General features: G+C 38.2%; 1 protein-coding gene and 1 long non-coding RNA gene across 3 annotated transcripts in view; one reads left to right on the top strand and one right to left on the bottom strand.

The window, feature by feature from the left end:
- LOC149948981 (mite group 2 allergen Tyr p 2-like) overlaps positions 1–23,950 on the bottom strand; it is a 327,603-nt gene extending 303,653 nt beyond the window's left edge. Inside the window, exon 1 of the mRNA XM_090174211.1 lies at positions 23,888–23,950. Within this exon, the coding sequence (XP_090030337.1) occupies positions 23,888–23,890 (3 nt within the window). The 5' untranslated portion in view covers positions 23,891–23,950. The remainder of the gene's footprint in view (positions 1–23,887) is intronic.
- On the top strand, positions 2,048–5,576 carry LOC149948982 (uncharacterized). Of its 2 annotated transcripts, XR_016480513.1 has the most exons (4): positions 2,048–2,207; positions 3,256–3,378; positions 4,271–4,501; positions 5,322–5,576. It is a non-coding gene; the product is annotated as an uncharacterized LOC149948982 (long non-coding RNA). The 2 variants fall into 2 exon arrangements; XR_016480512.1 differs by having other exon boundaries at positions 3,256–4,501.
- Positions 23,951–24,198: the final 248 nt, after the last annotated feature.

Raw genomic sequence — 24,198 nt, 5'->3', positions numbered from 1 at the left:
ATACAAATTGTGGCTTAGAATCATTTTTTCTGGTGATTGAAAAAGTATATTCATCGAAAACTAAGATTTATCGCAGAAAGTCCGGATCTTCTTCAGACCCGTTTATGAACCAGTTGTAAAAGTCACACTGACGATGCATACCTCCGTAATTAAGTGCCCGGTGAAGGGTGACACGGTGCGGATAGTAGCTGTGACTGTACCCCACTCTCCAGACATTGGCTCTCGACTCACTGATCTTACGGTTGACCGAGGACCACAAAGTTGATGTCGATGTTATGAAGTTCCGGTCCACGAAACCTCGAATCGATGTTTGCAGTGTTGTTGGAGTCGTGAACAACTCGGTGCTGTGAGTTGATCTATTGTTAAAGCGACTTGAAATCATCTGACCAACCCGAGTTGCATTACGTTTTCATTTGCCAAAAACAAATCTAACACGAAAATAAACATACTTGATTTGAAGAAATTCCTGGTAAAGGTTGGGTAAAAGATAATTGTATATTTAATTACGAAATGTAACGTTAAAAGGAACCACCTATGGACTGTAATGCAAAGGATGATAAAATTTGCGAATTAGTAGATTAGTCCATTATAAAAAGGGATAAAAAAGCTAAACCCTAAACAAATTTGACGAAAATTCAAAAACTTACGTAGCTCGTACCGATAGATCTTCGAGCAAACAAAAAGACACGAAACTCGGACCAATAGATCTTGGAGTGAAAAACTAAATTAAAAGTAAATAAAATAGCCAGAATTTCCAACGGTAGACCGGTTTCGTCCTAGTTGGAACTCATCAGTACCGTGCGGCAAATCTGGCTTGCGACTATTAAACCGAAAAGAGAAACTAAGCCTAAACATTAAATTTCAAAACGAGGTGCGTAGCAACGGAAAGCCGAATAGAGGAGAGTGGTGGGGAATAGTAAGTACGAAATGTAACGTTAAAAGGAACCACCAATGGACTGTAATGCAAAGGATGATAAAATTAGCAAATTAGTAGATTAGTCCATTATAAAAAGGGGTAAAAAAGCTAAACCCTAAACAAATTTTAAGAAAATTCAAAAACTTACATAGCTCGAACCGATATTTAATTACCCATCTTATTGCTGGCCCTTGAGCCGACGATCAATTAAAGGAAAAGTCCAGGTTGGGTAAAACTTGGGTCTATTTGAAAGATCATGTTTAAATATACTCAAAAAAATCAGTCGTAAAATTTTATCTTTTTTTAATGACGATAAATTAATTTTTAAACGAGCCAAATTTACCCGCCAAGCGATCTGCCATTTTGTTTCACGGTGATGTTTTAGGACTTTAATCGCGCGCTGTTCGCGCTATCACAGCGCTCTGTTCCCTGCGCGTGCGGTCTGCGGAGGGAAGACGGAAGAAACTGGCAGCTTGCTTGGCGGGTAAATTTCTTTCGTTTAAAAATTAATTTCTCGTCATTAAAAAAAGATACAATTTTACGACTGATATTTTTGAGTATATTTAAACATGATCTTTCAAATAGACCCAAGTTTTACCCAACCTGGACTTTTCCTTTAAACCATATTTAATTGTGGAAAACAGTTTGTCTAAGTCCATGTTTTTAAAATTAAATTATCTTTGGTCTATTAAATTGAAACTGCTTGTTAACTACTCCTGCTGCCACAAATAAAGAAACCATACATAGAATAGTTTAAAACATGTGATTCATTAAAATATTTGAACTCATAAAAAACTGTGTGGTTTTTATTTTGGGTAATAGCATGAAGGTATTCATTTCAACTATGAATATCGAACTGCAATATGCAGTCAGTCTGGCCTCAGTCGCTAGGATGGGAGGGGCTTACAATTGTTAGTTATTATAACGTTGGTCACGCGCCGCCACTCAAAAAATGTATTGAAGGGAATCGTTTCAAAACTTGACTATAGCTTCAGTGCCAAGGCTTAGCACGAAATTTAATTTGTAAAGTTTTAATACACATCTTTTTGATTGAACGGAAATAGGTAAGAATATTATTAATAAATTCCTTTATTTATGATTATCAAGTACTTTGGTTAAAATACCGGTATTTTCTAAGAATCAACAGTCATTTTCTTCGCCGATTAAATCGTGCAATTCCTGAAATGTTTTGTGGATCGAGTCAACGACAAACACCTCCTCCTGATTGGCTGAAGTGATTACGTAAAGCGTAGAAAGGCGCCACCCATGTGAGCCCCAGATAGTTGAAAGGGTAATGATATAGTTAGATATTCATGGTTGAAATAAATACATTCATGGTAATAGCAACTTGTTAATACCCGACCTCGAAAATAAATTAAAAATAAGCCATTTTACTACGCCTATCGGTGAAAAAATAAATTTTTCAAAACTGCGAAAATTTGTCCAGTTTTTCTGAATTATACAAATTAAAGGGTTCCCTTACCAAAATTTGTCCCCTAAAAGTTTCTGAATTTGAATAAAAAAATTAGTCTTATCAATTAATTTGAATCCATTATCATTTGTGATGTATTGACCAAAACTTTTGAAAAGTCGTCAACTTGTAAATTCTTGATTTTTCCTCTCTTACTCTGTGCCGTGGGGGAGGAAAGCGGGGAGTGAAATGGCGACCCAAGCTGAACGCTAATGAAGGGGCTCTAGCCCCGTAAATGGCTCTACGAAGACGGGCTGGGAATTTACAGAAGGCTTTATGTGGGAAATACGTGACTATATGGCGGAAGACATTTTGCGCCTATATGGATGTAATGTAATGAATCGGAACCGAGAAATCAATCAGGACATAAATTGCCCCAATTAAGGCTAACGACAGGCCTCTCTCCTTCCACCCCTCGCTCTCCCATGTGACCCCGTCAATATCGCCCCCCCCCCCCTAATAATCCCCTCTCCGGTCAATATAACTTACCTGATAATGCGAGCTCACGTTCTGCAGTTCGCTTTACCGTTCGCAAAGATTAGATCGTGTTCGAAAGATCGTATTTAGGTTAGTAAGAACCTTCAACCGAAGCAGTTTTTTTGGGACCCACACTATCTTTCTTCAGGGTTGCCCAATTTTCCAATTACCCTGTTTATTTATATTTTTTATAAACACCCGATCCACTGAGATAACATTACCGTTACATCTAAGCGGATAATCCGAACCAAAATTGAGCAAACATATTAAATTCGAAAAGGATTTCCAGAAACTTTCGTACTTTGTAAAAGAGTTCAAAGCTGTGGTACCATAAAATTCAAATTTATTTATTTTATGAATGTCACTGAAAGTTATACATTTTTGTTTGTAGGTTGGGGTATAGATAAATAAAGTTAACTTGCAAAAGTGGACAGACTTTCAATCTTTAAGAAAAAATTTCCAACAACGCATTCGTCAACGATTTTGAAATTTCTGCCATTAGGTTTAATAGAAGGTAATTGGTTTTTTTTTCCGCTAGTAAGGTGCGAAACAAGTAGTTATGTTGTCAGAGGTGTATATACCGGTGCTCCAGCATGAGACCGGTAGTCTCATCATTATGCCCTACGCCAGCGTCCATAAGCCCGGACAGGTGACAAAACACCCATGGGCAGCAGAACCCTACTACTGACGGTCTCACCCTCGAGACAAGCCACTCATCCCGACAAAAGGCGCAGCAATGGGGCGAACAGCGTCCAGTTCGCGCACAGCTGGGGGAATAGAGAGTGGATGCTCTAGCACCTCTAGCCGACACCCTACCTGGTAGAGAGCCAAGCCCTTCAGAAGAGGCTCGTGAAGGGGAACTACGGGCACACAGCAACCCACGTAACCCGGAACAGCTGGCACCGGAGATCCCTGTGTGGCTCCAAAAGGTCACTGCGCCTCATACGGAGACCCGCCGCCCCACAGCAGGCTACCAAATCCTCCAAAGCAGCCCGGATGCCTAGACTATCTCCGTTAGCCTGAGCCGAAGCTCGGTTTCCAGCCCAAACCTGACCGAAGTCGGAGGTGGAGATAGGACCATAAAGCCACCAGTTATTGCACACAGTGACCCGTTAAGGGCCAAAACAAGTAGTTAGCAGACGACGTTTCGATTTAATTTATACTCCCTTTAATTAATTCTTAAATAAACCGGTTAATTTTTTATCTCTCTTACATATAGCTGAAAAGTAAAGCAACACCCTCCACTTGAAAACCGTTGCCCAAATTAGCCGCTTCCCTAAATTAGAACCCTGGTGACGCCACTGTAGGCTCTGGTGATTGATTATTAATTTCGTAAAGCCTTTACAGGAGGGGTACGATTTAAAGCTCTGAAAAATAAATACTAATTACTTTTATTGGCTTGGCAGGTACAGAGACGCCTTATAAATATTTTGATGACAACCAGAATTTATAGACTGTTTCGATCGATGATTATCTAAAATGTTCAAAACTGTGACCACAACAACAGCCACAGCGATGTAAACATAAAAACAGAGCCACTGAAATAATGGCGGACAACAAGCGCCATCTACTGAGCAACTAACGAAGCTCCACGAATGTTTATCATTGTTAAATGGCAACCACTTTATTAATCTCGGGTACAAATAATTTCGAGTATAAAATTAGGTTGCTCATAAATTCACGTATTTAGTTGGTTAATTAAGAGAAAATGGGGAAAGTGAACTCTTATTCGAGGCTAGGCTGAATGTCGAGTCGGCGCCGGGGCTTAGCGTACCAGGGAGCGTGCGGAATGAAGATTGTAAACCCTGTTTCAACGGAAATTATCACAGTCTCGCTCAGACATTCCGAGTGTATACATATATAATTTCCTGATATTAGTAAATGGTTCGTATTTATCCGGGTCTTTGACTCCGGTGGATCGTCAAAACATAAACCAGGCGGCGCTCCAATCGGAAAGAGCGAGAATTGTTTTAACCGTGTTCACTGAAACGGAAAAGAATCAACGCGTTATTTCTCGAAAGAGTAGTTCGCAGCTAGAGCGACTCTGCGAAAGGCGCTTTTCGTTTTTTTCACGCTCGACTTGACGAACTTAGCGCCATCTAACTTAAGACGTCTTTAAAAGGGGCCCCGAAATTGGTAGACGCGAGCGGATCACCCCCCCCCCGTTCCCTAAGTACTTAAAAGCTTAAACGTTTCTTCCCTAAAAATAGAGACGTGAAATAATCCCTTTCGTTGGCAAAGGGAGAAAGTTCGAGTTTGGGGGTCAACTCTGAGCGCGAAATGTCGACGCTTTGACGCGACCAAGGCTTAAAACGTTGCCTTTTAAAATTGGTCAGACCGCTTGCCTTTCTGTTAAAAACATTTCTTTTGTTTTGTCTTTCTTTCTGTCGGATAGCGCGGAAGGAAATCCACTTAGAAACGTTCACCCATTTTATATATTTTTTACTTCTATTTCAGGTTCCAGCGATGGCCGAGAGATGGTGTGGCCTTCGTAACTAGCGTCGTCGATCTTCGAAGAACCGAACTCCGGGTGCGAATTAGTGGAAGGACCAGTATTAGTTGAGGCCTATTCACACATGCCAACAGTTTTCAGAACATTTCTTGGCCAAACGAGTTGCTCCGTGTGAATTACTTAAGAACTTTAGAAAAGCTAAAACATGTTGGGAATAAAAACGCTATTGTTCGCCAAGTTTTTAAAAAACAGCAATTTTTTCTGACCGAGGCTTAACTCCAAATATTTAAATCTAATATAATCATTTTCGTAAACATTCATTTCATTGAACAAAATTAAACGATAATATCGATATTCACTAAAGCATAAAGAAATTCGCTGTTTTTAGATCATTTAAAATTTTTATGTTTCAGACTGTTGGCGCCATCTGCTGAGACTTTGGGTATTTAAACATCGCCCACTAATGGCGTAACCCCTTTAAAAGGATCTTCTCTCTCGACAAATATGTATCGCCAATTATCGTTGATCCATCAGAATGGAACGAACATTTGTATAAACAATTGTGTTGGCCACGTTTTAAAAACGACCGTTTTTATGACCGAGGCTTACCTCCAAATTTTTAGTGTAATAATTTTCACACACATCCTTTTGATTGCATAAAACTAAATGATAATATTATTATTAAATACATTATTTGTTGAAGAATTACGAGTAATTTGGGGATCTTAAAATTCATTTTACACGGGAAAATACGCCGCCATGTTAGGGTATAAAAGCGGGTAAATAAGCCCGCTATACCTCACAATGTAAAGGTCACTCGCAAAAACGTAATTTTGAAATCGGTCAGTTTTCTTAGCAGGTTAACAATTTTTGGGGGAGCGTGTGTTAGAGCTGGTTTTCACTAGGACAAAGACGCGTCGACGCACAATAAAATGCATTAGGCCTAACGTAGATTTTTTTGCGTCGTCGCTGGCGGTGTTGACGTTTTTGCCCTCGCGTGAAAATCAGGAAACGTGTCCAAATAGTTGGGCTCGTGCGAATAAGTCTCGAGTGTCTCCTCGAAGAAAAAAAAGAAGAGAAAAAGACAGCGGTGTTGGAAGGGGCCAAAAGGAAGACATCATCCGCGAAAACTAAAGAGAGGCGATTCTCTGGCGGGCGTCTATCGGGGTCGAAACGGGGAGGGACCCCGCTGGCCAGGGTCCGCGCGGAGGCGAGGCTTGAGTTATGTCCCGAGAGTCTGACGCTGACAGTTTACAGATGAGGCCCGGCTCTGGACGACGATGAAAGTTGGCCCGGGACAATCCATTAATGGACGGAACCCGGCCTTCCGCTTTTGTTTCGTCCGCGTCAAAAACAAAAGGGAAAAGGATGAACCCGCCATTTTTACACCCCCTCCCACACCCCGAATCTGTTCGCACTTTGGGGTGATACATTTTGGTGAAAATATGGTGTATTTAATTACGAACAATTACAAGGTTAGATGTCTGCTACCGGAAGTATCCCTCTAGGTCAGAGATGTCCAATTAGACCATCTCGACCTTGAAAATCTTTCACTCGAAAATATACTAAAGGTCTGAATTGATTTAATTTTATTAGTTGTTTGTCATAAAAGTGTATTCATATTTAATAATCATAATAATCAGCTAGGCTAATACCCAAGGCACCACCTTAGGCCTAAGTCATCAAGCGACTTTTGAAGCCATTAATTCAGGTGGCCGGGTTACAATGCGTAGGAGGGTGGTGGCAAGCCCTGCATACCACGAGATCGAGCCAACAGCTCCCTACACTAACTATTACCGTTAACCTCGACAAGTTAGAGGATAATAACTACGTTGTCCTTTCCTCTAAACCAAATCAAATCAGGCCAGTATATCTTTGGTTCGGTATAATTAACGTCTTCCGTCACGATTGAAGCGCACTCTGGTGCCGTTTTTCATTCCCCCTCATGCCGGGGGTTAATTCGACCATAATGCCCCCGGATCGTGTCAAAATAGTCGTTATCCCTAATTATATAAATAAATACATTCTAAGATTTTAATATATTTAGAGATAAGATATTGAAGGTCGAGAACCGTTTGAAGGTCCTCATCACCATTCGAGAATAATTGCTCTAATGAATCTTACGTAAGAAAGATATACCGCGTGTTTCAAAAGGTTATGCAAAAATTTGAAGGAGTTGTATGGGGTGAGTTGAGAAGTATGCCTTTTTTTCCATTTTTCTACGATGAGTTAAAAGAGTGCCAGAGAGCTTCAAAGTGTGGCCTGGAAGTAGACTGCAACAAGCGCAAAACCAAGCAGCAGAGAAATGCGAACATTAAGGTTTGGGTTCGTGTGATAGGTAAAAAGGGACTTTGTAAACAAATCGAGGTAACCAGCGTAAAACAGTATTTAAAGTCCCTGCTGCTTGGTTTGGCGCTTGTCGCAGCTTACTTCCAGGGGCTAGTATGCCACACTTTTAACTCATCGTAGGCAAAATGGGAAAAAAACATGCATACTTCTCAACTCACCCCCTACAACTCCTTAAACATTTTGCATAACCTTTTGAAACACCCTGTATAACACGAAAAATTTACCCCATACATTTAAAATTTGGTTTGGGTGATAAATAGCTTAGTTTTAAAAAGGGGAAAGTCATAAACGTTGAAAGTAATGCATCTTTTTACGAGGAAGATGAGGCAGCATCATTTGCAATTTCTACTTCCTCTCCCGCCGAGCTGTCGCCTCCATCCGAGCCAATTGGAAACAAGTGGCGCAAGCTATCTTTGCTACTGCCCTTGAGACTCTTTGTAAATGTGGCGTTCAGAATAACATGTTTCAATTGGGAAATATTATTCATTCAGAATTCGATCATCTTCAAGATGACCACGTGTTCTCATCGAAAAAAAAAACTCTTACCTTTCTTCTTCATGAAATTTACCCAAAAGAAAAAAAAACTTCAAAATCTTCACTTACCTTCCTCTCTTCATGAAAAAGGAAAAAACTATCCTCTAGATCTTCTCTTCGCCCAACGTCAAAAAAACAAACAACCATCCTACTTACCAATCTTCCTCGCCTTTTTCGAATCATTCACGTCATCTCCTCAGTCAAAATTTAACCATCTTCAAGTCGACCACGTGTTCTCATAAAAAAATCTTCAAGCCATCTACTTCAACATAAGAAAAAAAAATCATCAAGCCATCTTCTTCAAAAAAAATATCTTAACGTCATCTACTATAAAAAAAACATCCTACTTACTGATCTTCCTCGCCTTCTTCGAATCAACCACGTCATCTCCTCATGCAAAATTCGTTCATCTTAAAAAAATCTTCAAGTCATCTACTAAAATATAAAAAAAATAAAAAATCCTACACACTGATCTTCCTCGCCTTCTTTGAATCATTCATGTCATCTCCGCAAACCAAAATTAAAAATCATCTTCAAGTCGACCACGGGTTTTCATCAACAAAAAAAACATCTTCAAGTCAACTACTTCTTCCTCCTCAAAAAACTCCTTCAAGTCATCTACTGCAAAAAAAAAAAAAATCGTATTCATCGATCTGCCTCGCCTTCTTCCATCCACGTCACCTCCTAAAAAATTAATAAAAAACACCATGGTCTCATCTAAAAATGAATCGTCTTCAGGTCACATACTTCTTCCTCATCAAAAAATTAATCTCTTCAAGCAGTCCACATCATCTACTTCTTCCTCATAGAAATTCTCTTCAAGTCGACCAGGCATCTACTTCTTCCTCTGAAAATTTAACACTTCCTTTTAAGTCATCTCCTCATAAATAATAATAATACAAAATTCACATTCAAGTCTTCTATCACAAAATAATAAATAAATTATTTCTCTTCAAGTGGTCCAAGTCATCTCATCAAAAACCTTCCTCTTGAAGTGGTCCAAGTCATCTCATCAAAAACCTTCCTCTTCAAGTGGTCCAAGTCATCTCATCAAAAACCTTCCTCTTGAAGTGGTCCAAGTCATCTCATCAAAAACCTTCCTCTTCAAGTGGTCCAAGTCATCTCATCAAAAACCTTCCTCTTCAAGTGGTCCAAGTCATCTCATCAAAAACCTTCCTCTTCAAGTGGTCCAAGTCATCTTCTCCTAAAAAAAAAGCTTCTTCCCCTTCACGTCATCTACGTCATCCTCATCACAAAAAACCTATCTTCCGGTCGTCTACGTCTTCATCGTGGAAAAAAAAATCCAAGATCATCCTACCAATTTAATTATTTAAAATAATTTAAAAAGAAAAATATCATAATCCAAAAATATATTATTCTCATAATTCAATAACTTTGTAAATCTTAATTATTTCAACACATTTAAAAAAAAATTGAAACATTGTACATTACCTTTTTATCCTTAATAAATTTCTCCGGTGGCTTCGGGTGGGTTCCCTCCTGTGCTTCGCCTCTCCTGTCTCTTCGTGGGGTTGGTCTGGGGTTGGGGTTGGTCTGGGGTTGCATTTGACGGGGTTCTCTTTCCCGTTGTTTTTGCCGGCCTCTCCCTTGGCTGTGTTTTCGCTTGATCTTCCTTTCTCCTTCATCCTTGGCTAAACTACCTTTTCCCACTACACCCCCGGTATGTATACAATTTACGGTACGGGGGTATACAAATAGAGATAACGAATGTTAAAGTGCCAGCAGAATTATGACACTTCCTATTGTTTTAATGCAAGTGTGCGCAAATGTCGATTTCAATCTTGAGATTGAAGATCTAGGCATTCAAACTCTAACTGTGTTGTATAGTATCAAGTGAACAAGAACCAGGGCTATGGACTGCATTGCAAAGAGTGATACAACACACGGATAAGTGGATTAGTCAATAATAAAAAAGGAACAAAAAAGCTAAACCCTAAACAAATTTGAAGAAATCAAAAAACTTACAAATAACTCGTATCAATAGGTCTTCGAGCAAGCATACAGACGCGAATCTCGGACCAAATAGATCTTCGAGTAAAATACTTAATAAAACTAACTAAAATAGCCAGAAATTCCAACGAAAATCAGTCTCTAAAATCTCAAAATCCAAAAATTTCAATATCAGTTTCGGATTTCGAAGGTCACTTTAATATTAACACTTGGTCCTCTCGAATTATTTCGAGTAGCTGCCACCTAGGAGCAACAAACACAACACCCCACTAGCTGCGTTCTCCTTGTGTTTGTTGCTCCTAGCTGCCACACTTATGGAAGGTAATAAAATACTTATGGTCTTAAGTTCCGTTCAAAATCTCAATCAAATCGAGTGGATATTTATTTTTTCTGCGCTCATATAAAAGGCCCTACAAACATCGTTGACACCTAAAACATTATCGATCTGATTATTATTGCAAGCGAAATTGGCACTCTGTGTTACGACGGCATCCGGTCCATGAATTTCAGAATACGTGTTACCAGACGTTTATAATAAATTATCCTCGGGGAAGTGTCTAACTCCCGATTCATCCTTTATTAAAACGCGTAACATCGGCTCTTCGGTTTCCCGTTTCCATAAAACCTTGTAGAGGTTAACGGTAATAGTAAGTGCAGGGAGCTCTTGCCTCGCGTGGCTTGAAGGGCATGCCACCACCATAATAAGCATTGTATCCCGGCCAACGGTAATTGGCTTCACAAAACACTAGTTGACTTAGGCCTGTATTGTTCTTTGGGCATTAGCTTAGCTGATTATTATTATATTATAAATGCATTCTTGGATATACCAAACACATTACTTTGAAAAGAGAAGTGTTTATTCTTGGAAATGGTAGTCTAAAAATGGACACATATTTTAGTTGTCTTGAAATTCCGGTAACTTTACAAAATAACAAATATAACTAATAACTTGTCATATAGATAGTTGAAGTATAGCGTTTCGTCTATGTTTATTGCCTGTTTAAAATTGCAGCGGCTGACAAATAGTTTCGCTTTAAAGGGCCATTAGAATCGCTAGCAGCCAGTGGTGTTGCTAGACCAAGTATATTAGCGGTTCCTATTTTGTTTTTTTGGACCTTTAGAAGTATTTTAGGGCCTCAATTTTTAATTCCCAAAACTAGAAAAATATAATAATATAATAATAATCAGCTCAGCTAATACCCAAAGAACCAAACGCGCAGTGTCAAGAAATACCAAATTTTTGAATAAATTCCTCTAGAGATAATGTGGAAATATTTTTACATATTATGGTTCAGTAAACTTAACTATTTATTATGATATAATAACGGAAGCACTTCGACCCCTGGTGGCGGAACTAGCTTCCGTGAAGCCGACGGCAATGGATAGTACACCATCAGATAAGTCAATGTGGACATTTTCAGCTTCTTAGGTATATTCTAACTCTCTGCACAGACAGAGTAGCAGCTAGAGGTTTTATCAAAACGTTCAAGAACACTGCCCCTGATTTAAATTCCATTTCCTATTATTTGTTGATCCGGTGGCCGGGTTAAAATGCGTAGGAGGGTGGTGGAAAGCCATTCAAGCCACGTGAGCCAAAAGCTCCCTACATGTTGAAGCTTACAACGTGCACGCGGGGCATAGCCGCTTGAGGGTTTAGAAATGAACAAACTGAACGACGTTATAAATAACGAACTAGTAATTTATTAATGAAGGCATTAAAAGAATATTTACAAATTATATACAATTAACGAATATTACTAGATTAATATTGTAGCGACATTACTGCCAGAACTGCAGAAACTAGATGACACACCTTAGTCAAATGACAGGTGGTTTTATATACGGTCGAAATATTATCTCTAAAGGAGATAACGAAAAGATAAGATTTCGTTGATAAAAAATATCTTCATTGCTCTTTTTCTTCAACACTACACTTACTATTACCGTTAACATCCGCAAGTTTTTATCGATAATAATAATAAAAAAAATAAAAATTATTTCGCAACACAAAGTTTGCAAGGAACCACAGAGGCCGAAGAGCCAAGAGGAGATAACTTATAAACTCAACGCGGAAGGAGTGGTTCCTAGTTTTCACCCAGTAATTCAAATTCAAAATTTCTATATCTACGCTCCCTATAATAATATTTTGTAGAAGTTTATGGAATTTAAAAGTTAATTGAGAAACGTTTTGGGCTCCTTTGGTAGGTTTTGTGGATCCCTTTAAAATTTCTGCGTAGGCCATAGCATACCTAGCCTACCCACTGCGAGAAGCTCCCCAATATTCTGGCCAAATGTTTCATATGATTTTGTGACCCTTAAAGGGGCAAAAATGGTGCATGCGAACGCGGCCAAAACAACGTATCTTTCGGAGTGAATTTGGGCCTTTTGGCAGCGCCGATACGGCTCTAGAATAAGGCGGTGTCCTATCGCTCAAGAAAGAGGACATTCTATTGCGGCTCTATTTCCGAGGCCGAGAAACCAGCGCGGATTAAAGGATTCGCGCTGCCGGCGGGAGGGTAGGTCATCGTTGCTAATTTCCCGCGCTGATAGCCGCCTATTCATAGCCCGAAGGTGATTTTCTACCACCTTTCGCTAATTGCGCGAGCTAAGACTCGGCATTACTGCTTTAGCTAAATTAGGTTTCCTTGACGATTTCGCCGTTTCTAGGTTTTGGTCTCGAGGGATCGGACATAGAGAGCTCCAAAAGTTGGAACGGCCACGTCGTCAGAAGTTGTCTGATCCTTGGTTTTCTTTTGGCGTTTACTCCGCGGATTATATTTTAGAGGGGGACGAATTCTAAACCATTCTCGAGACCCTCGAAACTTTAAACCCTTCAAAATTAAAGATTTAATTCATTTTTTATTTATTTAATATCACATAAACCATAATGTGTATTTTTGAAAATTAATCTAGTGTGGGCCTCCTAACTAAGCATTGGCTTGTATTTAGGAGAGGGGTATATTATATATTAATAAATGTTTCAGATTTACAATATTGAACGGACGAATACGTATTACTCGTGTATAACTAATTAATTGTTTAGTCGAGATTCATTAGATAATCAATATATTCTGTGTTTTTTTTTAATTTAATTGATTACTTTGTTTTAGCTTTTTCCAAATTGGTAGGTAGTTGGAATTATCTCGAGTAGTTTTTATTTTAGAGAGGGGTAGTATTATTTTTGGGTCAGTTCTATATCTGAAACAAATATGCATTTTAAATAAATAATAATCAGCTAGGCTAATGCCCATGCACCATTTTAAGCCCAAGTTTTAACTAACAAAAACCAAAAAATTAAATTGCTTTAACAATATAAAACTTTAAAAAAAATTATGTATTGAAATGAAATTATCCGAATTTTATAGCAAATTTATTACATTTTTAAATTATTTTTCTAACACGCTTCGTTAAACAAAAAATATTTTATAGTTTTGCAGCTGTCAGAATTTAGGGCGTGACCATTCTGAAAGATATAAGAAAATGAACCCAACACCGTAATCGGTGTGCAGAGCCGTACCTTTGACTACTAATGGGATTACACGTAATCTTTGAAGTCCCTGCCTTTGGCAGTGCTAATCTAAGCGTAATCCGGTGTACAGACTTTCTGAGAGTGGTTAGCCCCTCGCCGAACACTGCTAGTGCAAAGTTCTTAGAAACATAAATACGTTCTGGATTTTATTACGTTTTTCGTCGAATTTTCTGGTCGATTGTTACACTTTCCACCGCAGAGTGTCCCCACTGTCGTTTGTAAAATTAAATTAAGCACGGCGTCTATTACGACTATAGCGTAATGGATTAAGCGATTAGACTTAAAATTTTTAAAATAGAGGGAGCTCGACTATAAATTTCGTCTATTTTATGACCAAAAGGGGGCGTCTTATCCTTAATGAAGTTAGCAGGGGGTCAACAAACCGCAAAATTGCTTGTTAACGAGGCCAATTTAGGCCCTAGCCCGCGGCCACTTAACCCCTCGGTCCCTGGCTTCTTGAACAAAGCCTTCGGGGGATATCAAAGTGAAAAAAAACCAGCACCACCGAAACCATACAAAGGACCCATCTTATTAGCTAAAGAGGCGCTGGAAACATTAAAGTTTATGATTGTAAGAGTCGAGGCTAAGACATATTTGATGGGGGAGAGAAGACGGGCTAAATAAGATCCCTCAGGGATCCATTAAAAATGGGTTTCTTCGTCGGACCTCGGGTAACGCGGGACCCGCGAAACACAGAACGATGCAAACGAGGCTGGTAATCATCTTTCCTCTCATTTTTTGCCCTCACCCCGATCCCGAATTTAATAGGGTCCGGACCTCCAACGAGACGAGAGGGAAAGGGGTTACGCGGGGTGGGCCAAAGTTTAATAAAGTCGCGCCGTTCTTTTTCTCCGCCAGAAGAGGACACCGAAGTTGATTAAAAAATTGCGCTTCTTGCTGGAACGAAGTAGCTTTTCATTCACCTTTGGGCTCTTTTTTTCGTCTTTCAAGTTTTTTTGTTGGTTGAAACTTGGGTGTGTAAACGAGATAAGCTCTCCGCCGTGGATGTGCCGAAATAAGAAGTCCCGTCACGGGTCCACTCGCACTTTTATCTGCCAAATAAAGCGCCTTATTGGTAAATGCTATACGACGGTCACAAAACAGCTAAAACCCAATAATTAACTAGTTATTTTGCCCATTCGATTCATTGCGTGATCAGGGTTATTCAACTTTAGGAGGTTGGGTTACGGAAGCTTTCGGATAGCGCGCATAAGTCAGACTTGCTTTCCCACCATTTGCGTTTTTATAGTTATTGCGTGGATGCGTCATTTAGGTTAATTAAATTTAGTAAAAATATCCAAAATGTAAAGTAAATATTTATATATTTATGAAAGTAAATAAAATTTAATGTTTTTCGTAATTAATCGATTTCAACATCGTTTACTTATTTTCTCCGAGCAACAGCTTATCCGTCACACATTTCTCTTACTGTTATACCGTTGTAATCCAACCTCCTAAAAGTTGAATACCTCTGGTGCAATTGAAACATTTTTGTGTTACTTTTACGGTAATTCTGGGAAAAAGAAAAAAAATGATTGGATGATACTACAATAATGCTGAAAGGCCTATAAGACTGTAGTTCATGTGTGCAACTTTGTTGGTGTGTATCATGATTTATTCAAATAGTAACAGCATTGCCATCCTGACTAACACCAGATGTGTTTCAATTACTTTGAATTAAAAATTAAAACTTTTAATAATTTTAAACGGAGTATTGATTAATAAGTTTTTAGGCTGTTTTGAATGAAAAATATTGAACCCTTTTTAGTTCAATTTCACCGTTATGGTTAATTTTCAAATCTTAAGTAAGTAAGTAACATTAGGTTAGTGTGACACATGGGTAAAATATTTTACTACATTATTTTTTCACAGTGACGTTGAAAGATATCGAAATTACGAATTACAAGTGAATAATTTATTTAAATGCTAAAATACGAATTTAAATTTACTGCCAAGTGACTAAAAACGTCGCAATTTTAAAATTTTACAATTTTCGAGCTTTAATGGCCAAATATGCTATATTAAATATTTCTTAAATTATTTGATATACGATATTATATTTATTATTTGATCGTTTAATTGTTCCTTTTTAATAGTTCTTAAAATTCTTCGCCTTATTTTATATTTTTTAAAATTCCTCGCCTTATTTTATAATTTTTAAAATTCCCCGATTTATTATGAAGTTCTTAAAATTCCTCGCCTTATTTTATAATTTTTAAAATTCTTCGCCTTATTTTATAATTTTTAAAATTCCTCGCCAATTATTTTATAATTTTTAAAATTCCCCGAGTTATTATGCAGTTCTTAAAATTCCACGACTTCTTATGTAGTTCTTAAAATTCCCCGATTTATTATGAAGTTCTTAAAATTCCCCGACTTATTATGAAGTTCTTAAAATTCCCCGACTTATTATGTAGTTCTTAAAATTCCCCGACTTATTATGTAGTTCTTAAAATTCCCCAACTTTCCTCGGTCCTTTTTACCAATTATTCAAATTCCCTGACTTTTACAGTTATCCTGGCAATTGTGCAAGGCACTAATTGTTTGGGTACGACGCCACCCAACCCCTCCCTATTATTTTTATTAACTGACACACTGCTAAATCAAAATTAAAGAGGGATCAGACAGACAAAGAGCCGACACCGCATGAGCTCATCCAAGTGTATCTTCCCGACAGAGGCCCGCTGTAGAGGCTTCTAAGAGCGTAAAGTCTGCTTCGTCTCATCCTGGCCAAATAAAATGGAAGGCTCTCGGTAATGAAGAGTGTTCCCGGGATGTAAATTGCAAAATCAATGTGTTGCGTTCGCCCTTAGATTAATAGTAAAAGAACGGGGGGATGCCTTTCGTGATAAGCAAATCGGTGAAACTGTAAAAGCCCCTTTACTCTTTGCTGTAGCGTTTCTTTGTGTAATTTTGTAACATCATTTTGGAAACATGTAAATGAATAGATGACAATGTTTTGGAAATTAATTTATAAGTTTTTCATCGTTGGATTACGATAGATGTGTTGTATGTTTCTTATCAACAAAATTATTGACTTTGAAAATTATTAATCATTGCTAAAATATAATTTTTGCATTAATAAAACAAGTTGGCAAGCCAAAATATACCTCTCCTCGGAAGTATGGTCCCTAGTGGTATTAATTTCTCGACACGACCCCCAAAGTTATATCTCCCCAATTCAGAGTTATTTACGAAAAACGTATTCTCGGTTCAAACCCTGCCCGGTATAAAATTTTAATTTTAATTTAAATAATTGAGACGAAACAATCGAGTTTAATTTATTCAGTATATTATAAATTAAGTAGTTACAACAGCGAGTTAGATTCACTAAAACAATGCACAATTGAATTTAATCCTTTTTACAGTACATGTTTATCAGTTGAATATAATACTAAGCAAATTTTAATGAAAGAAACATCTACAGATGGTATTTGTATTTTTCTCGCTTACGAAATACTTGCCGCATCTTTAACGCTCATTTTATTTCAACTTCCAGATGACGTTGTGACACATACCGCATGAAAAAGACCAATGCCGTCCAATTTCCAATATCATATAATGACTCGCACACCCAGGAAATCATTGACTGCGTTAGAAATCGTAGATATCCAAATATCCACACCAAATATATTTACAAGAAGCAAAAACCTTACCATCAACAAAGCACAGAGAGCCACTTGACTAACCGCCAGCTCTTAAAGCAATTAACGTTAAATTATCTCCTTTGAATCAACACAACTATATATAGGTCGTTAATAATACCCGTAAATAAATAACAAAAAAACTAACAAAGTGGACCACCCACAGGGTCTACCCTTTAACCCTCTTATCTCGGCTGACTGCGCTAAAACAAGATTTAACCTTTAAAAAAAACCAGATTAGGCCTTCATAAATTCATTAATAAAAAAAGACTTTATTACCTATTATGCTTACGATGGCTGTCTTAATTTCAGTGAATCTAAGCAGCTATCGGTGGTTCTGTGGTAGAGCGCTCGACTGCCAAGCCGAATGGTCTGGGTTCGAAACCTGGGTGGCGCATTTGTTTTTAATCAATAGAGAAACGCTAAATTAGAATTTCTTCGATGCAATAATTTCAATTTCAATTCTATTTCAATTAAACCAAAATTTCGTACTCTATTAAATACGCTTCCGATAAAGCTGAAGGTCTAATTTTCAATAAGGCGTAACAAGTGTCGGTGGTTCTTTGGTAGAACGTCCGCCTGTCAATCAGGAGGTCTCGGATTCAAATCCCGCCCGATGCGATCGCAAATTGATACTAAGACGAATACCGTGTACAACTGGTACGAACCCTGCCATTGGACGTTGAGAGGTAGCATTGCACTCAGCACTCGGTCCGTCCCAAAGTCATTAAGAAGAAGTTGGAGAGAAAACGCCCATTTACACACAACAGACTCAACATGCACAAACATCAGAACACAAACACAACAAATTCAACAATCACAACCTACGCATATACATTACAAAAACGTAATACACCAAACCGTCACGACGGTGAGCGAAAAAACACCAACCAAACCAAACCGCAAATGCATCCGTTAACGCTCACCGTCACACGGTGGTTTTGCCAACCCTTTGAGAAACTGCGTACGCAGTGATTACACTTTGCACCGAAAATGCGAACTTTGTCCCCTCGGAGAGGTAATAATTAAAAAAATTTGAAATTTAATAACGAAAAGCTTCTTAATATTTCAGCTAAGATCAAAGTGCAGTATATATTAAATAATTAATAATAAATGGCTTAGTACAAAATATTTAAAAATATTTAACAATAAATGGCTTTGTACAAAATATTTAAAAATAATTAATAATAAATTGCTTCGTACAAAATATTTTAAAATAATTAATAATAAATGGCTTCGTACAAAATATTTAAAGATAATTAATAATAAAGGGCTTCGTACAAAATATTTAAAAATAATTAATAATAAATGGCTTCGTACAAAATATTTAAAAATAATTAATAATAAATGGCTTCGTACAAAATATTTAAAGATAATTAATAATAAAGGGCTTCGTGATTACACTTTGCACCGAAAATGCGAATGCGTTCGCAGGCCTGACAGACCCACAGACCCACAGACAGACACGGTGGTTGTATAACCCCTCCTAGGGGACTTTGTCCCCTCGGAGAGGTAATAATTAAATTTTTTTGAAATTTAATAACGAAAAGCATCTTTTTCGTGAAGTGGGTAATGAAGGCTTGCGGTCCCAAGTCGAACTAAAGGGTAATTTTGGTCGCGGCCCCGTGAGATAACGCTCACCAGCCCACCTACCCAATCCGCCCCTGGTCAGAAACACCTACTCTTATCATGTCGGACATCGTCGTTTGCAGTGATGAATGTAATTTAATTAATATTTCGCATAAATGTGTCGGTACTATTAATACGGAAAGTATGGTGACTACCGCTGAGTTCAGTGTTTCTCCATCTTTCCGCTATCCTATCATAAAGGAAGACGACGAAGCAGTCGACGATATGACGTAGGGGAAAAAAGGTCGGCGCTAGGGAATGGCGACAAACGTGACCGCCTAGAGCCCCGCAGTCAGCGGCACGTATTGGGGGCCAGCATAAATCCGTCAAAGGGGGTGGCTGAAGTCTGGACCCGGAACACCCCTGGTCTACGCCACTTGCTCTTACTTAGCGACATGTTTTGAGATCCCGCAGTTAGCTACACTTATTAGTATCCCGCACTTAGCGGGGTTTTTTGGTTCCCCCCGTACTTAGCTTCACTTATTGGTGCGCCCCCTCTTTTTTCCTTCAATTTCGTTGAGACAAGGGGCCCCCTCTCACTACTTAGGGCTCGCACTCTCTATAATGGCGGGCTTGAGTGGGGAAGTTGCAGTGGCGTAGCTAGCATGGGTGACACCCGGGGCGGATATCATGGCGGGCTACTTACTAGTCTCTATAGTTTGTGTTTCCACGGTCGGGTGTCACCCCCAAATCTCGCCCAAACGGGTGGCACCCGGGGTGGACCGCCCCCCTTAGCTACGCCACTGGGAAGTTGGACTTCACTTCACGCAAATTTTCACCCACTGGCTTTCTTAATAATAATAATAATAATCAGCTAAGCTAATACCGTTGGCACCACCTTAGGCCTAAGTCATCAAGCGACTTTAATTCAGGTGGCCGGGTTACAATGCGTAGGAGGGTGGTGACAAGCCCTGCATGCCACGCGTTCGAGCCAACAGCTCCCTACACTAACTTTTACCGTTAACCTCAACACGTTTTTATGGAAGGGGAAACCAAAGATCTCAGGGAAAAACCCCTTTATCCAGTGGGGAGAGAACTTGCAAACTCAACGCGGAAGGAGTTGTTCCGAGTTTTCACCCCATGCCATAAGCTGGGATCTACCTATCGGTCGATTTAACGTCTTGAGCTTTGTTGATATTCTGTCTATGCCTGCTCTTCTTTGAAATGTTCTGTTAAATTTCGTGTCGCTACTCAAATTAAATAGGAATCGTTATTTATATCTAAACTCTACCTATTACCTAGATACAGATATTTTTACCTTTAGATAAAATCACTTTTAACTGGGTACTATATTTTAAGATAAAAGGTGTTCGAGGAAATATCCGATTCGCGAATATAACTCTCGAATACCTATCAGAAGATAAACAGTATAGCACGTTTAGATAATCATAGCTTAACTAGATAAAAGTATCTTTCCACTAACAATCAACAGATACGCTAGATACTTTAACCTTAGATACATATATCTTTTTATCTAGTATCTTTTATCTTTTACCTAGATACCAAATCGCTGAACACTGTATTCAACTTAGTCCTAGTCGCAATTAAAGTTTATTTCTAACGTTGCATTTAGTTCTTTTTCCGAACTTTTAGGACGTTAACTTTCTCTCATTCTCTCTTCGCGCGTTACTAGAATGCAAAGAAGGGTAAAATTTGTAAGGGCTGAAAATCGGTCAGCTGCAACTTGGAAAACTCGGCGACAAAACAAGCGATTTAAATGAAAAGAGTGATACCGCGAAAGGGCTCCGGAACCCGGGAAAAGAGGCGGCCAGCTGAAAATCGAGACGAGCTTCCAAAAACTATCCGCCGAATTCTTAAGTCCGTGTCGCGAATATTTCCGCACTTACAACCTCGCGGACGAGAATCCATTAAGGGAAATTGAAGGACGGAGGAACATCTTCTCAATATTGTTTTCGTCACCACTTCTTACAAGTTGGAAAGGCGCCTAACTCGAGTGAAAATCGTTTGTGTCAGTGGCGTCGCAAATACATACTATACCTCTAACGAGATAATTACTCACAAAATAATCTATTTATTTAGAGCGAAATTAAAGGTGGGGTGGCGGAGTGGTTAGCACTTTCGCCTCGCAGCCAGAGTAGTCGGGTTCGATCCCAGTTTGTGGCACTGGGTGAAAACTCGGGACAGCTCCTTCCGCGTTGAGTGTGCAAGTTCTTACCCCACTGTTTTAAGGGTTTTTTCCCCCGAGCTCTTCAAAACTTGTCGAGGTTAATGGTAATAGTGAGTGTAGGCTCGCGTGGCATGAAGGGCTGGCCACCACCCTCCTACGCGTTGTAACCCGGCCACCTGAATTAATGCCTTTAAATTCGCTTGATGACTTAGGCCTAAGGTGGTGCCTTGGATACTTAGCCTAGCTGATTATTATTATTAAAAATTTGAATGCCAAAATAAGTACATTCTTGATAAAAAATATGCATGTGGTGGAGTAGCTAGCACATTCGCCTCGCTGGATGAGGAGCCTGGTTCTATGCTAGCTTGTGGTACCAGCGTGAACACTTTGAACCACCTCTACCACATTGAGTTTGGAAGTTAAAAGGCTTTTCCACCGAGCTCTTCGGTTTCCCTTTTCCATAAACATTTCTTGAGGTTAACGCTAATAGTAATGTGTGGGCTCGCGTGGCTTGAAGGGCTTGCCATCTCCCTGCTACGCATTGTAACACTGACCCCTGAATTAATGGAACGATAAGCCTATCATAAGGAGCCCCATAAGCAAAGGTCTAGGCAAAATTGTTTACCGCCACATACCCGTTATTAAGGGGTAGGTATTCAAAATCTGCAGTCCTCAACTCTGCATTTCTGAAATAAATTTAGCGAAATGCATTATGAATGCGCGCAAGCCGCGCGCGAACGTTTTTAAACTTAGAACCGCCGCGAGTCCTTATCACCAAGGCTTCTACACAATTTTATCACTGTAAAACTTAAAATTAACACTTATCTTTGCAAAAGGATTCATCAGAACCTAAAACTGGCTATTAGAAATAAGAGTTGTGTTTCTGAAGGTTTTTATTTTTCAAATGTGAGATTTAGACGCGTTTTGTGTGACATTTACCAACCCGAGCGTGACTGCTCTACCAAGTATAAGATAATATTTTAAATGTAGAAATTTTGAAAAAGATGTCGCTACTACCCTATCATCGTTCGTTAATTTTCTTCTCGCGTGGACAATTCCGTATGCTTATGGGAACTTGTGATAGGCTTATGATGGAATTAAAAGCCGCTAGCTACTTGGGTTATGGGTCAATGGTGGTACCTAGCTGAATATTATACTCAAATCTTATAATAAACCAGTACAAAAATGAGGGTGATCTTGACCTTCAAAATGGTGATCTTAAACCTGGTTTAGGTCATACATATGAAACGTGTACCTTCGCGAGTCGGTTCACTTTTCAATATGAACGGATTTGCCGACAAACTCCGGAAACGTACACCGCATACGGCCAAAACTTTACCCGGTGACTATATCCCGACTGACTGTAAAATTTAATAATTAACATATAGAACTGTCATGATGTAATAGTTCTGTAATTATCAAATTATGTATTTCAAAATCCGTCGGTAGTCTCCGAATAGTATAAGCTGCAAAGGGAGACTTATTTCTCAAAACATCTATATTATGCTCCTGGTGGCTTAACAATTAATTGAGGCTAGTGTAAATTAGTCAAATCACTATAGAATATATAATAATTAATAATTTAAGCATTATTTTAATAAATTAGGCATAAATTTAGTAAATTAAGCATAATTTCAGTAAAATGATCATAATTTTAGTAGCTTAAGCATAATTTTAGTAACTTAAACTTAAATTCAGTAACTTGAGCATACCTTTGGTGACGTAAGCGTAATATTAGAAACTAAAGCATAATTTTAGTAACTGAAGCATAAATTCAGTAACTTGAGCATAGCTTTAGTGACGTAAGCGTAATATTAGTAACTTAAGCATAATATTAGTAACTTAAGCATAATTTGAGTAAATTGAGCATAATTTTAGTAACTTAAGCATAATTTGAGTACAGTGAGCATAATTTAGTAAACTAAGCATAATTTCAGTAAAGTGAGCACAATATAGTAACCGAAGCATAATTTCAGTACAGTGAGCACAATTAGAGTAAATTGAGCATAATTTAGTAACCTAAGAATAATTTCAGTACATTGAGCACGATTTTAGTAACTTGAGCATAATCTTTAGTAGCTTAAGCATACGTTTTAGTAATTTAAGCATAAGCTTTGGTAATTTAAGTGTAAGTTTTATTAATTTAAGCCAAACCAAATTAGTAACTTAAATCTAAATTATTCACTTAAGCCCAACCTTATTAATTAAAGCATAATTTTAGTAACTTACAATCTTTTTTATTATTTTAAATCAACTGTAATAATGTATGTCTTATTTTTTTAGCCTACGCCCAATATTAAGCACCAAATATTATTGGACTTTTGGCACCTTGTTGCTTGTTTACTAGTGGGAATATGTGGCTATAAACAAATAATTAAATTTATCAGCATTTATTTTGTTAAGAAGAGACAATTTTCTGTGTTACTTTACCACAGCCACGACCATAAGCAACATAATAAACTTAAGTATTGTTATTTTTCATCATTTCTTGTCAAAAGGCATCGAAATAGCGGCCGCAATAGCCACTTACATTAGTGAACTTCACTAAGCAAAATTTAAAACGAATTGAAAATGAATCCATTTTATCAAAACATCAACCTATACATTTTCCCAGTATAATAATAATAATAATCAGCAAATAAGAAACGCACAAAGACTTATACATTTCCAGATTCTGGACTTGCTAATCCTACTAATACTTATAGGCCAGGACAGATAAAATAAAAATGGGCCGTATACGGGGAATTTTAGGTAAAAGCGGGATTTTGGAGTAGAAATAGTACTTACCATTAGAAACAATATACTGAAAGTCCCAAGCTGAAGGACGCTTGCGTTCCAAGATGGCGGCCATTAAAGATGGCCGACGCGCGATTTACTTTATTGCCTATAACTTCGCTTCTCATTGTCACAATGATTCGTACTATATATCAATTAAACGCTACAGCCATGCACTATAATTCATTTTCTATAATGTTATTAGCTATCTGTAGCCATTTTGGAAATTCCACGCTTTTTAAATTGACCCACCCACTTTTCTTTTAACAATTTTGAATATTATTCAAAACCCACATACAAATTAAAATATTTGTGTCGATTAA

Source organism: Leiobunum rupestre, chromosome 4 (genome assembly GCF_980474605.1).
Source record: "Leiobunum rupestre chromosome 4, qqLeiRupe1.1.hap1, whole genome shotgun sequence".
NCBI classification, from domain to species: Eukaryota; Metazoa; Arthropoda; class Arachnida; order Opiliones; family Sclerosomatidae; genus Leiobunum; species Leiobunum rupestre.
This window is presented reverse-complemented; position numbering and strand designations above follow the sequence as displayed.